The sequence below is a fragment of the Columba livia genome, chromosome 3 (genome assembly GCF_036013475.1).
Source record: "Columba livia isolate bColLiv1 breed racing homer chromosome 3, bColLiv1.pat.W.v2, whole genome shotgun sequence".
Taxonomy (NCBI): domain Eukaryota; kingdom Metazoa; phylum Chordata; class Aves; order Columbiformes; family Columbidae; genus Columba; species Columba livia.
The window spans coordinates 84,199,205-84,214,596 of record NC_088604.1 but is presented as its reverse complement, the minus strand read 5'-3'; the positions used below and the strand labels follow the sequence as shown (position 1 = coordinate 84,214,596).

General features: G+C 41.7%; 1 protein-coding gene across 1 annotated transcript; it reads left to right on the top strand.

Moving 5' to 3' along the window:
- Positions 1-428: 428 nt before the first annotated feature.
- Positions 429-14,120, top strand: QPCT (glutaminyl-peptide cyclotransferase). Its single transcript, XM_005503770.3, has 7 exons — positions 429-1,027; positions 3,843-3,989; positions 6,327-6,608; positions 8,756-8,932; positions 9,785-9,884; positions 10,365-10,481; positions 12,522-14,120. The coding sequence occupies exons 1-7, from the start codon at positions 902-904 to the stop codon at positions 12,665-12,667; spliced, it is 1,095 nt and encodes a 364-aa protein (XP_005503827.1). The 5' UTR covers positions 429-901; the 3' UTR covers positions 12,668-14,120.
- Positions 14,121-15,392: the final 1,272 nt, after the last annotated feature.

Below are 15,392 nucleotides of genomic sequence, written 5' to 3'. Positions count from 1 at the left end.
CAGAATAGTCAGATGTTTTCCACAACACCTCAGGGGAAGGATGGTGATGTCAAATGATCTGAAGAAGGCCTTGTGTCCTCAGAAGCCTCTGTCTTTGGTTTAATCATTTAAATTGGTCTACTGCAAAATATCACCTCACCACAAATTTTGCCTCGTTAGTAAGTAATAGTATAATTAGAGAATTTAAAATGCCTGAAGACAGGATTCTCATTTTAGCAAGTTTTATCCTTTTAGGCCTAAAAAAGATCATAAGAAGAGCTTAGAAAACAATAAATTAAACCATTTTGCAATTCTATAGGTGTCTACGTTTCAAGACCCTTCACGAAGACTCATTTGAGACTGGTCATCAGTAGGGATGGGTCAAGGCCCATTCTCAGCAGGAGCTTACAGCTGCCCCACAGAGCCCTCTCTAAGTGCCCGGAGCCTCTGTCCGTGCCCGAGCACCGGGGAGGTCACACGGAGCCCCAGCCCGTGTCAGAGCCGGCCCTGGAGACACCGACCGAGTTTCTCGGGGAAGCCGCAGCCCGCAGCTGTTCGCGTGGGGAAAATCACGAGCGCGGACGAGCCTGTGGCGACTCCGCGGTCACGGGGGAAGGAGGGAAGGGAGAGGGGGCGGTGGCGGCCCGGGGCTGTCACAGCCAGCCCTCCTGGCACTGCTGACGTGGTGCCAGGGACCGGGCTCATTTCGGAGGGGAACCGAGCTGAGAGAGGCTGGCTGAGCCGCAGCAGCCAGCGCCTGCTCCTGCAGCAGCCTCCATTCATCCCTCCGTCCCTTCCGCGCTGCCCCTTCTCCGCCTCCTCCGCCGACCGTGGCTCTCCCCTTCCCATCCCCGGGCCTCGGAAAGGCGGAGGGAAGGGGGCCAAGGGAAGAGCCGCCCGGCCGTGAAGGGAGAGGAGAGGGATGGCAGGGGCACGGGGGTGCGAGGGCAGGAGGGCCGCTTCCCGCCTGCTTGGGGCACTTTGCCTCGCCGCCTGCTTTCCCCTGGTGCACGGCAGGGACACCGGAGCAGCCTGGACCCTGGAGAAGGTGGGTCACGTTTGCGTTTCTCCGGCTCTTCTCGCCTCCCCACTTGGTTGCGGGGGGAGCACCTTACCGGGAGGCGGGGAGCCGAAGCTGGGCGCTGGCACCTGCCCCCGCCCGGCGCTTTCCTCGCACATCCATCCCGGTGTGATGCTGCCTCGGGCGCGGATGCGAACCCCGGCTGTGGGTCAGCGCGGGAGCCGCGGGGCCGGTCCCGTCTGCGGGGAGCGCAGGTGAGGGCGGGTAACATGGCTTCCCTCTCACCCCGAGCTGATGGCTGCAGAGAACATTCTTCACGCGTTTGAAAGGCTGGCGATGCCTTTTGCACCGCCCGGGAACGGGCAGCTGGAGCTGTAAGCTTGGGCAGGGGCACTTCGTGAATTTAAGGAGAAACCCAAACAGGACAAGAGAGATCAAAACCCCAAATTATATTCCAGGTAACATTCCATTATACTCCAATTTTCAGCATGATTACAGTGGTTCAGAGGACAGTGTCTTAGTTTGAGAAAACAAATAGCTCTGCCAGCAGTGATGTACATTTATCTAGGAAAAGCAAGTAGGAATGGTGTTGATAGCTACTGCAAAATTATTTTGAAAGGATATAATATTTTTAATATGTTGTAGTCATACTATATTGATTTTAATTCAAAATGTTGTGTGAACTAGTGAAAAAATCCAGTCTCAAGTTAATGTCTAACGGAACAGTATAAGCAGTAAACCCCTGTGTAACAACTCTTTGTGGCTGATTATGAAACACTAACATAGTTTCTTAATGAAGAACCAAACCATGTAGAACGTGGGAGAGAACACAACTGCAAAGTTCATTCAGTTAAAGGATTCAGGAATTTCCAAGTGGAAAACCTACTTTTAAGGCCCATCACCAGGTGTTTGTAGAAGAGCTGAACTCAAAGTTCAGGCAGAGCTCCCTGAATTCCACTAATCCAGGGCACTGTTCTCTTCACCGACAGATCAGAGTACAGGACAAACTGGCAAAATGAAGCTGCCCTCATATGTTTCCACTTGCTTCCCCTTAGTCATTCCCTTTCTCCTTGATTTTATTTGCTCCTCATTGAAGTAAGCATTGACTTTTTTTTTTTTTTTTATTTTAAGGAGAAAAAAAAGGGAGACTTTATAATTCTGTTCTATTAATTGTATCTTACTATATATGTATGACATCTATCTCATGTGTAGACTACATGTCTGTAACACAATACATCTATAATATGCATAATGCATGTATATGTACATATATAAAAATACATTAGGCTAAATCTTTAGTCAGACTAATCAATGTACAAGTGTGTATCCCCAGTGGTGCTTTTTAGAGCCCCCTTGAGCCACAACAGTACACTCTTTATCTCATTCCAGCTAGTCAACCTGCTTGCCAATGATGTAAGTTGTGTCACCCAACCACAGAACCAAAGCATCAGAACTCCTCTGCTCCTGCAGACACTTACCAAGAACCACTTCTTCTTTCTCATGAAATTCTCGTCACCCTTCTTCAATATGTTATCCAGAGGTGCTAGCACTGTCACGGATGGGCCTGGTCATCTTGCATCCACCTAGCATTGGCTCTGTCAGACATGGAAGAAGCTTCTAGCAGCTTCTCACAGAAGCCACTCCTGTAGCCCCTCCCTACCAAAACCTTGCCATGCAAACCCAATATAACTATAAGCTGTGGTGCACTCATGTTGCAGTTTCCCTCTCTTTCCTCATCTCGAAAAGAATGGGGAAGGTAGGCTACACTGAAGGACAGCAAGTCTGATCAACCATGTAAGGCAGTTCTGATCAAAGAACAAATAATCAGACTAGGATTTTCCAGTGGAAGACAGGAGTAGAGGGAAGTCCCTATGATAGACCCAAGCAATAGATATAACAAGAGCATCTTATGATAGTGCCTAAAATAGGAATCTATGAAAACAGGAGCAGCTCAGGAAGGTCCTGAGCAGACAATTGCCAGAGACTGGGTCGGTTCAAATCAGGTGCCCAAAGGGGCATTTGAGGTGTCCTTGGAGATCCCACCTGGCATTCAGCTACCACTCCGGAACAGCACAGGGCTCATGCGCATCTTTGACATGCATTTGCCATCCCCATAAGGATGTCTCAAGTATTCTAGGCCACCTGAAACAGCACTAAAGGCCCATGCTTAGGCAACAGAAGCCACTTGGGAGGTAGCTAACAGTACTAGCTGCTCTCACAGGAGACAAGCTGCCAGTTCTGAGGTTAACCTGTGTGTCACAGAGCTGATGTACAACCCCAGCTGCCCCCAGAGGAGCTGCACTGTGCTGTGTAGTCACACCAACGCCACTACTGTGGGCAGAGGCCACAAGGACACCCCTGCACTCTTTCTGCTCTGAGCTAGCTTGTGCATTTCTTCACAGTACCGCACCTCATCATGTAGACACAGCATAAAGTTCATTTGTATAACTAATAGAAACAAAGCTTAAGATGTTTGTCTCAATGGAAACCTCATTTGTAGGTGGCATGGTTGCAGACATAACTCTATGTATGTAGAATTAAGATATTAGGAAGGAGAGAACCCAATAGTGGGTTGAGTTTTTACCGCTGGTAGGTTAAAAAATCCTTCCATGTTTTTAATACTAGCATATTTTGCATGGAAATCAAAGACGCAGAAGCCACAGAACTTTAAAATGTCAATAATTTTTGAGATAAAAGCTTTTCTTAAGATTACATTTTGTTGTCAGTGGAACAAAATAGCACAGTATATCACATTTACTGTAATTTTCAAGAAAGCTGTGATTTAAAAGGTCTGCTAATAGTTATAGCTAGAACAACCTTCCCCTTTTTCTTCTTTCTACAGTATTCTCACCAACCAAGAATTTTACATTCTGACACTATTCAAAAAGTTGCAGCAAACACAGATGTTTCTGAAATGTGGGAGAATGATTTGCGCCCTATCCTGATAGAAAGATACCCCGGATCACCAGGAAATTACATCGTACGACAGGTAAAACAACATTTTCTGGAAACCTCTAAGAATATCTATTATGTATATTCTGGTAGTGCCGTTAGTGACTACTGAAGAGACAGACACATTCCTTTCATTCGGTGGGATGAACTCTATCATTGTTCAGGTCTAGACTGCATAGAGCTTACATGACAGAGCTTGCAGTTCAGCTGACACTATTTCCCAGGGCTGCATAGCGCAATGAATAGAAGAAAATGAAGTTAAAAAGAATGATTTTTTTTTTTTTTTTTAATTTATGTTTTAAAATTAAGAGCTCACCTCAGTTTTGGTACCCAAAGTACAACACAATGATTGTTCTGTCCTTCACACGAGCAGGCTTTTGGTCACTGGTTCAAAGCCCCTGGGACCCTACACGGGGATGAAATAAATGACACCCCCCCTGCCCTGTTTCTGAAGAGGTGCTGTGCTGTTGCACTCCCCTGTAGAGTTGCCCCAGATGGGTGTATCAACGTGAAAAGGGATCCGAGAGGCCCAAACGGGCAGGCAGATGAAATGGTCAACACAGCCAAGAGCAGCGCTGGTCCAGGTACCGCACCAGCTCCGCTGGCCCAAGCACAGCTGTGTGTAAACGCTGCGCTCACCTATCCAGATTGCAGCCCAAGCCGCTGAAAGCTCCAGCGGGTTGTGTTTAAGCCACAGGGAGCTACCGCCCAACTGGGTTGCTGCCCTTCAGGACTGCACGCTGCGCTGGCTCTGCGTTGTGTTAGCCAAGCAGGAGACTGAAACAGTGGTACAGCCAAGTTTAGCACAAGGCATTCACAACATCTCGCTAGCCTGCGTTTAGCCATTTGGCAGTGACCCAACCGCTTCAAGACAGCTCTAACTACATTATTTGCCACTCTGTCACTGGCAGACTGTAGAAATGTAGCTTTTCTATGCCGTGTGTGTGGGCTGGTGCACACATCTCTATAGGTTTAGCTTTGTGGTTTCTTTAGTGATACCCTGGAAGGCAGCCAAATGAAAGGGGGAAAAGTAAGAAAAATATTAAAAAAAACCCCTGAGCCTAGGCTAGAAAACCGCAAATCATGTTCAAAATAGGATCATCCTGTTACAAGGTAACAGCATGTACTAAAGTAGACCACCAAAGGAAAAAAAGAAGAGTCCTCCTCAAAGCACAATGCAGTTTGAAATGGTTGATTTTTCTTCCTTAAGACACAGAAAAAGTGTCAGACTCCTTTAAGGGAGAAGGCTAGTGCACACTGGGAACTCCATGCAGGGTTATGTATTCCCCTTAGTCCAGAACAGATGTCCTTTGCTCTGCCTACAGATAGCGGGTAGACCATACAACGCCATAAAAACCTCCAGAAACAAAATGGAAGTTTGTTCTAGCACTAAAACTTATGGCAATATTCCCACTGACTTCACTAAGAGGAGAACAAATCTTCCAAGTCTGTTTTCCTTTTTTCCCCTTAGGGGCTTTTCCTAATGTTTATTTAAAGAGAGAGGAATCTGCCTTGAAGAAGCACTCTAGGGACCCATACAAATAAGTTGCTCAACAGAGATGGTCCTCCAGTAAGAGCTAGCCAGGACTCTATAATAATGGCTTGATAGAGTTATTCTCTTGCTGTGGGAAGATGCCTAAAATGAATCATCTATTTTTTTGATTCACTGTGTCAACTTTTATCTTTACATGAGATACGCTTAAGATTTTATTTTAAAAACGTTGTTCTGAAATGTTTAATTCTTCCTTTAACTTACAGGAATCAGGCTGTCTCTGATAGCATTGTAAACAACTCATGTCACTTGAAAGGCAAATTTCTCATAGAAAATTAAAAAACAACACAGAACCGCACCAACCAATCAAACACAAACCAGTGGGTTTTTTTTATACTGCTCTGGCATCTATGTGTGGTAATTGTCAAAATACGCACACAAAGTCCTCTGCACCCAGTTCTGACACTTAATTCAAGGGCACAACTGAGTTTAGGTTTGAAGAGGTAAACATTAAATCTGTCCTAGTTATAGCTAAAAAAAAACTTGCCCGGAAACTTCAAAGATCAAGATCTTAATGTGTCGTATTAATGGGCAACCATTCAAAGCACCCACAAAAGGCAAAAATGAAAGCAAGAGAGCCAGTCAAAGGCTAAGGTAGCAAAGATGTTGCTTAGATAGAGACATTACATTTTTTGCTGTAAAATTTATCTTCTACAAATACCATGAACTTACAGAAATAAGCTTAAGTGCCACTACTAATTAGCTAATGACCATTTGTCATTAGCTTTCTGAGCCAATATTAATCTGTTTTTTTTGTTTGTTTGGGGTTTTTTTGTTTGCTTGTCTGTTGTTTTTATTTTGTCGTTAACTTTTTTATTGCAGCATATCAAGCACCGTCTTCAAAGATTACAGGCTGGTTGGGAAATTGAGGAAGATACATTTCAGGCATACACCCCATATGGATATCAAACGTTTTCAAATATTATCAGCACTCTCGACCCCTCTGCAAAACGCCACCTAGTACTTGCGTGCCACTACGACTCAAAGTTCTTTGGACAGCAATGGCAGGAGAGAGTATTTGTGGGAGCAACCGATTCAGCCGTGCCTTGTGCTATGCTATTGGAGCTGGCACGTGCCCTGGATAACAAGCTTCAGTTAATCAAGGTAGTTTGGTTGGTTCATTTCCACGTGTTTCTGCAATAGCAATAGGCCCTCAGGCACTTCCTTGTTCTCTCCCACAGCCTGCGTGCCTGACCGTCCGACCGCTGTGCCTGCAGTAAAACTGCCGCTGACTGCACACAGGGCAGAGATCTGTATCTATTACTTTAGAGTACGTGATCGCATTAAAACTTCTTGTGCAAAGGGTCACTACCTAAAATTTACAATGAATATATACTATATAAAAATAGCAATTTATACATGAATAATACGTTTTGTAGGCTCTATGAGATATAATCCCTCTTTCTATCTAAAAGGCACAGAACCCTACTCAGAAGCTCCTGTTTTATCCAGTCACATCTAAGGTTGCTGACAAAGTTTTGTTGCTTTCTCAGTCTTGTATTTTAAAAATGTCTCAGTTGCACTCTGTTTTGGAAGATGGATGAACTAATTGCTGTGCACAAGTTAACACTCATGCCCCTCCATCCCATAATGATTTCAAGCTTTTCTTCTTGTTTTCCTTTATCAATTCGAATTTATTTATGAAACAAGTGATGACAGGAAAACAGTCGAGTATTCGTGTAATATTATCAGCCTGTGTTACCTATGCCATGAAAATCCGCTTCAAAGTGCTGCCATTGCTAGGCGCAAAAATCTGTTGATTGTACAAAGCTCTAAAAGCTCGTAGGATTACAGATTCATGAGTGCCATCTACTGGTTCAGCGTTTGTGGAAAATACCCACACACTAACAGGGCTTTCACAGGCAAAGGTCTCTCAAATGCTTTACAAAGTGTCGGCAATACACTCAGCTCAGGTATTAAGATCACTTGTCAGCAGTTGTTCCCGGAAACTCATTTGGTGCCTTCTGACATTAAAATATTTAAGAATTAGAAGATTAAGAATATGCCAATGTTTTTAATCACAAAATAAAGCACTCCTGTGATACATGTGCTTTCATTTAGAATAAATTTGCCTGATGATTATTTATGGAATAACCTGCACACTGACTTAAAGACTGGAAATTTTTGCAAGAAATACATCATTTTTTGATTAAATTGTTTTCTCTTGTAAATGACAGCATTTGACAAAAAGGCAATCTAATTATTTTGCACAGGCTACCATTTGTACAGTCTGTTAACAAAATATACTTTGGGATCCATCTGCTTAATACATTAGCGATGACCTTTTTGCTCTGCTCATAGTAGCATAACAGACTTTATGTTTTCAGCCAAATCTATTTATACTTTGACCTGAAGCTGTGATTTTTATCTTGATGTTTCTCCAGTTATATCAAGTAAGTTTAAAATTAAAGGGCAAAGACATCTCTCTACATTATTCAGACCTAGGAACGTGTTAAACGGTAATCATAACAATTACAAATACTACTTTCTAAAATTCAAATGGTATTAATACACAGTTTCCTCCAGAATGCAATGCAAAGCAAAATGACTGCTGTCAAAAGAGCTCTGTCCTGGGCAAAGGACAAAGCATTGCCTTGGAGAAATCCATATATTGCTGAAAGCATAATCAATATCTTCTTGCCTACATCAGTGACTTTTTTTTTAAATAGAGGTTTTCCACTACTGTTTATGTTGGATCAGCTCCAGCTAGTTGGGAGTTGTAGCCCATACAGGACATGACTGTTGCCAGTGACCCCACCTTTTTAACCACATCATGCAATTTCACTGAAATAACACTAATTCATAGAGGGGTTAAAATATTTATGGCAACTGCCAAGAATACAGTTGCCAAAACTGTTCATATAGCAGAACCAAACTGGGTTTTGCCTTGTTGTAGATTCTTAGGAAATGCTGCCAGAGCAAACAAGGCTTCAGTTTGTAAACAGAGAGTAAAAAAGACTCCTTCTACACTGCAAAGAAATTTCACACAGATGTCTCCTTTGTGAGCTTAAATACATTAATCATATATATTTTCTCAGTTTTTAATGTTGTGATATTTTTCGCTTTTGTCAGGGAAGGGCGTATCTACTCCTGCATTACACCGTAATATGTGTTTAACAACCCTAGGAAGGTTTACATAGGGTACCTTGAAAATACACCCCTACTGATGTCACTTATATGACCACAGTATTTGTCCTTTATTTAATGTTCTGGCCAGAATCTGCTATGTTACTTTTAACTTCCTCCAACAGACCAGCTCAGCGTCAAGACCAGACCTTTCACTTCAGCTCATTTTTTTTGATGGTGAAGAAGCCTTTGTCCGGTGGTCCCCTTCCGATTCTCTCTACGGATCTCAACACTTAGCTCAAAAAATGGTATCTACTCCACATCCACCCGGATCAACAACCACAAATCAGCTTCAGGGCATAGTAAGTGGCTTTCACCTCCCTAATGAATAATAGTAAATTGTTGTTTTTTTTTTTTAAATATTTAATTAGTAGGTATTTGGCCAAATTCCCAAGAAACCATGAACCTCATTCAAGTTAAAGGAAGAAGCAGGCTTGTGGAACTTTTATGAGACTTGATAGAGACCTGGAAAGAGCTTTTCAGGTGAATCTGCTTGAGAAGGAGTCATAGAAAAATCATAATACACAAATTCATTAGAATATCATCTAAAATATCCTCCTTCTTCAGGAGAGATGATTCCTAGTGATGAGGAAAGAGCACAGACACGGTGTTGGTCGGTGAACCGACCTCCCCTGTCTCCACACCAAGCTACAACAAGATGTTTCCCTTTGATTCCTACTAACATTCCAGTTGTCCGCTCCCTTCTCCCTCCTGCGTTCTGGCTTCCCTGCTCACTGCTGAGAGACTTTTCTTCTGCCAGGGTGTCTCGTGACTCATAAAATGTCTTTCCCTTGACAGACCTTTTCTCTGGGGAAGAAGCAATTTCCTTTTCTTTCTCCCCACCCACCAGTTTTCCCTTTAAAGAGGTATAACACTCAAACTGCAAACAAAGCGATGCAGTCTGGTTCAGCTTGAGGAACAGAGAAACAGCCATTTTCCTCCTCAGGAAGACAGCAAAACGCATCAGATTGGAATCAGGTTCTGTGAATGAGTTCTGCTCAGGCAACATGGTAGAAAAGCCACATCTTTGGCCAGAGCTATTCAAGACCTAGTCATGACTTACACAGGAACCAAGAGGTCTCATTGCTGCTACTGCTGTTGATGGTGTTGTAGTAATTTAAAGAATTCCGTATTAAAGATTCTTTCTTCTGTAGGACTTGCTTGTACTACTGGATTTAATTGGTGCACCAAACCCAGTCTTTCCCAATTATTTTCCAAACACAATTCGATGGTTTCAGAGGCTTCAAGCAATTGGTAAGGAGAGGGGTATGGGCTTTGGATGAACTTGAAAATTCAGTGTATGTTTTCTGAATGTATTCAGTCCTGTACATCAGATTTTTATATTCTTTTCTGTTATAATATTTAATAATGTAAACGTTAAAATTGGTGCATCTTAAACCTATACAAAGATTTGAATATTTAATTAATAAAATAACTAAGGAAGATGCCCAGACACTTGGAAGCCATGAAACAGATTCTACTACTGGCTGTCACTGCGACTTTTGGGAACCGCTTCACTTCCCTGTTTTAGTTCTCACTTCTTTAAAGTGACAGTAATAGCACCAATCTTGAGGTCTTCTAAGTACTAAACAAATGCAGAAGACAATCACCAACTTCTTTTTCTTCTTTCACATGGAAATAGCTTCCATATGAAAGGAAAAAAACAATTCAAATGTGCTAAAATGCCTCATAATGTCCAAAACTTGCAATAATGACTTTCATTGTGAATTACAGAGCAAGAGCTACACAACATGAACCTGTTGAGGAATCACCTTGCTGAAAGGCAGTATTTCCAGAGTACCGTACATCGGGGCTTGATTGAAGATGACCACGTTCCATTTTTATTAAGAGGTACTGGAAACTCTCATGTTTTAAAGTATGAGTTCAGTAACAAATGCATCATTTAGTGGATGAGCAAGTGCATATGATCCTGTTTTTCAAGCTGATTTGCCCCAGCTTGAGGCTTCCAAATCCAACTTTATGCAGGGCTTAGAAAAACATACCTGAGCAAAAGCAGTGATAAAACACACCCACTATCATTTTGCACGAGCACAGCTCCAATGGCACAGAGATAATGGAAATTTCTATCCACAGTAGTGTCCTACAAAGATAAGCAACTCTGATCCAGTGGGATAGCACCACATACCACACTCACCAGCCAGTTACTATTTCTAGGAGCAGGGAAATACTCAAGGGTTGTATCTTCAAAAGACTATAAAAATCTCTGAAGATCTGTTGTCAGAGTTACAGTAATGCTCACTATTACCTGTTTAAATTTGAAGGCACCAACTCATGCAAAAACTCCCATACTCAAATTAGACATTCTCATTGCTGGAAAAGAATGGAGATTTCGCAGCTATGAGCTTGAAGGGTGGGAAAGGTGCATAGAGTAGCCAGCAGAAACAACAAAGGACATAACACGCCTGAAATCCCTCCTGGAATTAGGCACATACCCAAAACTGGGATTCCCTGCCAAACCATTTGCCTGGCAGAAACGTACGCTGTGGCTTCTTACTCTGTGTTCATTCTGTTCCTTTGGTATGCAACCAGAGAGAGGGAAAGCAGTTGTGCTACTGCTGCCACCTTGGCAAACTATGGGTCAGTGATTAAAGCACTTGTCAAAGTTCAAGATGTGGCTTGGATTAATGTCCTTCTCAGTTCAAGCACTCAGCAGAGCATCTTCAAAACGAAGGTGGGCCAAAGGTGGCCAGCAGATAAACGCTTCTGACTGAGGTTTTCCACGGTACAGCGCGGACTACAAGAGTCATTTAGCTAAAGCAGCATTAACCAAAAGAAATGTAGCACTAGTTTAATGAAGAGGGTATCTACCTAGGAAAGGAGGAAGGTATCTTCAATGCCAGCCTCTAATTTCACCATTGCTTATGCTCTGTTAACTACTGAGTACTGTAAAATGTGCACACGGCTCTGGAAGTGGGCACAAGAGCAGCAACCTCTGCACTTCTAAGCGGGTGCTGTCCTCACCGAGCTATGGTCACTGTCTCCTGCTCAGTAGCTCATTTTTCACACCCAAGCAGGGCCCGGGTGCAATGAAACCAACAGAGCCATCATACGCATGTCCCGGGATATAAAAAAATCCTACATGGGAGCAGCTCATAGGGGAAAACAATGACTACACATTTCTAATAACACAGTTAACACCTAGTGAAGAAAACAGATCCCTTAGTGGTATGCAGCTGAAAAATGAGAGGAAAAGCAGTAAAACAGGAAAGAGACTGAAGAGAAAAAAATGCTCCCCCCAAAAAGTCATCAAGAAGCAGAAAACTGGTTTAATTCCTCTTTTACTTAAATTTGCAGTATATATAGGTGTCTTAATGTACGCAGTCATACCGATCCTTTCAAGTGGAAGTTCTTTCATCTCAGGATAGTAATAGTTCTGTTTTACAGAGTGAAAACACAGACACCCAATTTTACCATTTACAGAGCAGACTGAAAAAATGCTTCCAAAAGTGCTTAATCTTAACCCTGTCACAAGAACACAGTAATCAGTTTTCAGCTTGGTGATCCACAGTGGTTTCTCTGCCCTTCTGTAGCTCCTAAACACGGTATCAACAATTACAATGCAAAGGATCTAAAAACCAAAAAGGATCACAGTAAAACTATGAGCTACAGATGCCTTTAGGAAAAAAAACAAACATACAAAAGTACTTGAAAGGAAGGTGCCCATCTTAGGAAACACACAATTTAATGGCTGGGCTGCAGTGACAGGCTTCAAAAAACAGAAGGTAAAAGTAAGCTGCAATGACACATACTTCTCAGTAAAGTAAGTTTATTGAGTAGTTACCTGACTCTGTTGCTAAATGGCGATATATCAATTGGCTTAACAGACCCTCTTCAATCTTTCTTCTCCAAATTTCACTTTCCTCCTTATAGGGGTTCCAGTCCTACATCTGATTCCATCCCCTTTTCCTGCAGTATGGCATACCATGGAGGACACAGAAGAAAACCTCGACAAAACCACTGTCGACAACCTCAGCAAAATCCTGCAAGTGTTTGTGCTGGAATATCTAAACCTGTGACAGGCAAAATGGCAACAAATCCTACTCCATTCTAAATACTGTTTGCCCACCTTCACATCTGCTATTTGATTGCATTGGAGAGCACTAAGGCAAAGCAAAAAATGATAGCTCTTGCTAGACTGATTATTGATTCAGCTGTTCCTGGCCCAATGTTCCACGTAACCAAATAAGATAGCATTAAATAAGAATTGTCTCAGCCTGGAAAGAATTTGATCTATGTCTTACCTCTAAATAAAAACATCCAGATCTTTTCCACATTGCTATGACTGCTTTATGTTACATTAAGATCCCAGGAGGGAATGCCTCCTGACTTCAGTGTTACCTACAGTTTTTACAAGGTGTGACCAGCTAGTGTGGTGTTCAGCAATGAAAATTCAGACCATATTATCAAAAGAAGCAAAAATGACAAGAAAACTGACTTCTACTTCGAGTTGAACTAAACCACCTCATCCTGAAATGAGCTGCTAGAATTCCTGACACACTGAAGGGATTTTAATCCTCTCCGTTCCCTCTCCTCCTTCCCCTACAAGGACAGCTGCAAGGGTTCTTGTGCATGGACAGCAGGCCATTCATTTGTGTGAGAACCATTCACAATTTCACCCAAAGTAAAAAAACCCAACAAAATCCAACCTGCTGTTTTTAATACAGATTACATTAGAAGTAACGATAATAGGAAAGTGACCATTTCAGAAACTACAGTTTCATATAAACATATTTTTAAAGGCAAAGTGCTATGAAAAGTAAAGTAAGTATGAGAGTCAGAAGCAAAAAGACAGTTTAAGCACCAAAAAGTAAGGACAAGCCGTAGCCTGTATCAGAAAAATATACTCACCAGTTTAACAATCCTATGCTTTTACATTCTGTACTGGAATTATTCAATAAATTTAGTCTAACACTCTAGCAAAAATCTACCCTGGAATGAACTCAATACAAGAAGCCAGAAGAAAGGTATTCAAAAGCTACCTACAGAATGAGGGTTTCTACCTGTGAGATAAAGATGAGAGCATTTGAAGAAAAATATATAAAACCTAAATAAAATCAAGCTCAAGGTAAAGGATCAAATGGGGAAAAAACAAGTCAGTATTTTACTGCTCTGAAGTTCTTCCATTAAAAAGTTCTATCCTGGGCAAAGAGATGTAAGAAGGAAATAAGCTGTGGAGTTGTAGGCATGTTGGATTTAGCCTGTATTTTACCATTTTCCTAAAGCAAACATCTCTGAACCTAAGACAACATTTACACATGTATTATAAAGTTGCAATAGAAATATCTATTTACAGCAATGTAAATTTGTAAAATTTTACTATTACAGGACAGCCTGAAAATGAAACTGCCTGTGTTTTCGCTCAAGATGAAACAAAAGCATTTTTTGTTTTCCCATCACTTTAACATTTGTGTGAAATGTCTGTATCCTGCGTGCAACTTCTGAAATAGAATACAATGAAAATTCTAAAAATTGGACAGAAGTGTTTATTTTCAGATATTTCTGTACATCCGTGTAACTACATCAAAGCTATTTGAACTCTTCACTGTCATATTCTCCTCTACTTCAGCCTGTGAGAAAACATCCTGAACTACTAAATTAAACCTCTTTAAATTTGAATACTCTGAGCAGCGCAAGGCACCTACTGCACCCTTCTAAGTGGCACCAAAAAAATAGCAACAAAATGGCTATATACAGAAATATTAAACATGAGTTTGTGTGGCTAATTTCATTTTTACAGGTGAACTCTTGTGATACTTCGCAGGGTCTCTGAAAAATGCTTTATGCATTTGCAGTGTGCCACTCTGCTGCTTCGAGGAACTGGAACTTAACTTAAACAGGCTTCATTATGAAATGTGGAATCAGACGGTTGTTAAACTGGGAAAAGCCTACTTTTTAAAAGTCTCTATTAGAATTAGTTGAAATAATAATTTAGCCATGTAGTTTACACCAAATCTCTGGCATGCCACTTTTGTCACCAACTTCTCACCGCCTGAGCATGCAGTTCTCTTGAGTTACGTTTACTCAGTTCACAGAAACGAGATACAGGTTGGTGTAATATGAAGTAATGGTTCTCAAAACATAAAGACACTTGTTCGTTTTTCCCCTTGCTCTGTTGGTTTTGTCTTTTTTTGTTTTGGTTTCTTGGTGTTTGTTTTTTACTTTTGTTGTTGTTGCCTTTGTTTGGTTTTGTACAGGAAAAGAGGGCTATCTCTTAACTGAATGTGAGACCTGGAAAGGGTTTACTTAAAGAAAGGAGGGTCATTGTCTTAGCACTTTATATGATGTCATTAATTTAAAAAACAACTGCTGGAATGAAAAGTTATATTGGCACAGTAACCACATGAATCCAAGTATCTAAGCTCCCAAAAGCACAAGAACCTGAAGCAGTCAGTAAAGCAAACATTTGGTGCAAGGTGGATTCTCACTGCTAGTAAGGCAGAAGAGAACAAGCAGGTAGAAGAAAGTTTAGCCATTTGATAAAATACTTTAAAAAACAACAACAACAAAAAAAGTGAAAAGACCAGGACTGGTATCTCTTCTACGCTCAGTTTCAACATCAAATATTGCTAAATATCCTGATCTGTAGGATCTGGACATGCACAGTACAGATTATCACTTCAGAGTTCAGAGATGGGCTTTATGTTGCAGTTCCTCTGTCCCTGTCGGATGGTGGCAGCAGGAGCAGAAATCAACTGAGGGACTTCAACTAATCTGGTAATACACAAATCAGCAGAATTGCTG

Excerpts from the sequence above, each read along its gene's own strand:
- QPCT (XM_005503770.3), top strand. The coding sequence starts at position 902 with ATGGCAGGGGCACGGGGGTGCGAGGGCAGGAGGGCCGCTTCCCGCCTG. Across the intron at positions 1,028-3,842 it reads CAGCCTGGACCCTGGAGAAG|TATTCTCACCAACCAAGAAT; the intron begins GTGGGTCACGTT and ends TTCTTTCTACAG. Across the intron at positions 3,990-6,326 it reads GAAATTACATCGTACGACAG|CATATCAAGCACCGTCTTCA; the intron begins GTAAAACAACAT and ends TTTTTATTGCAG.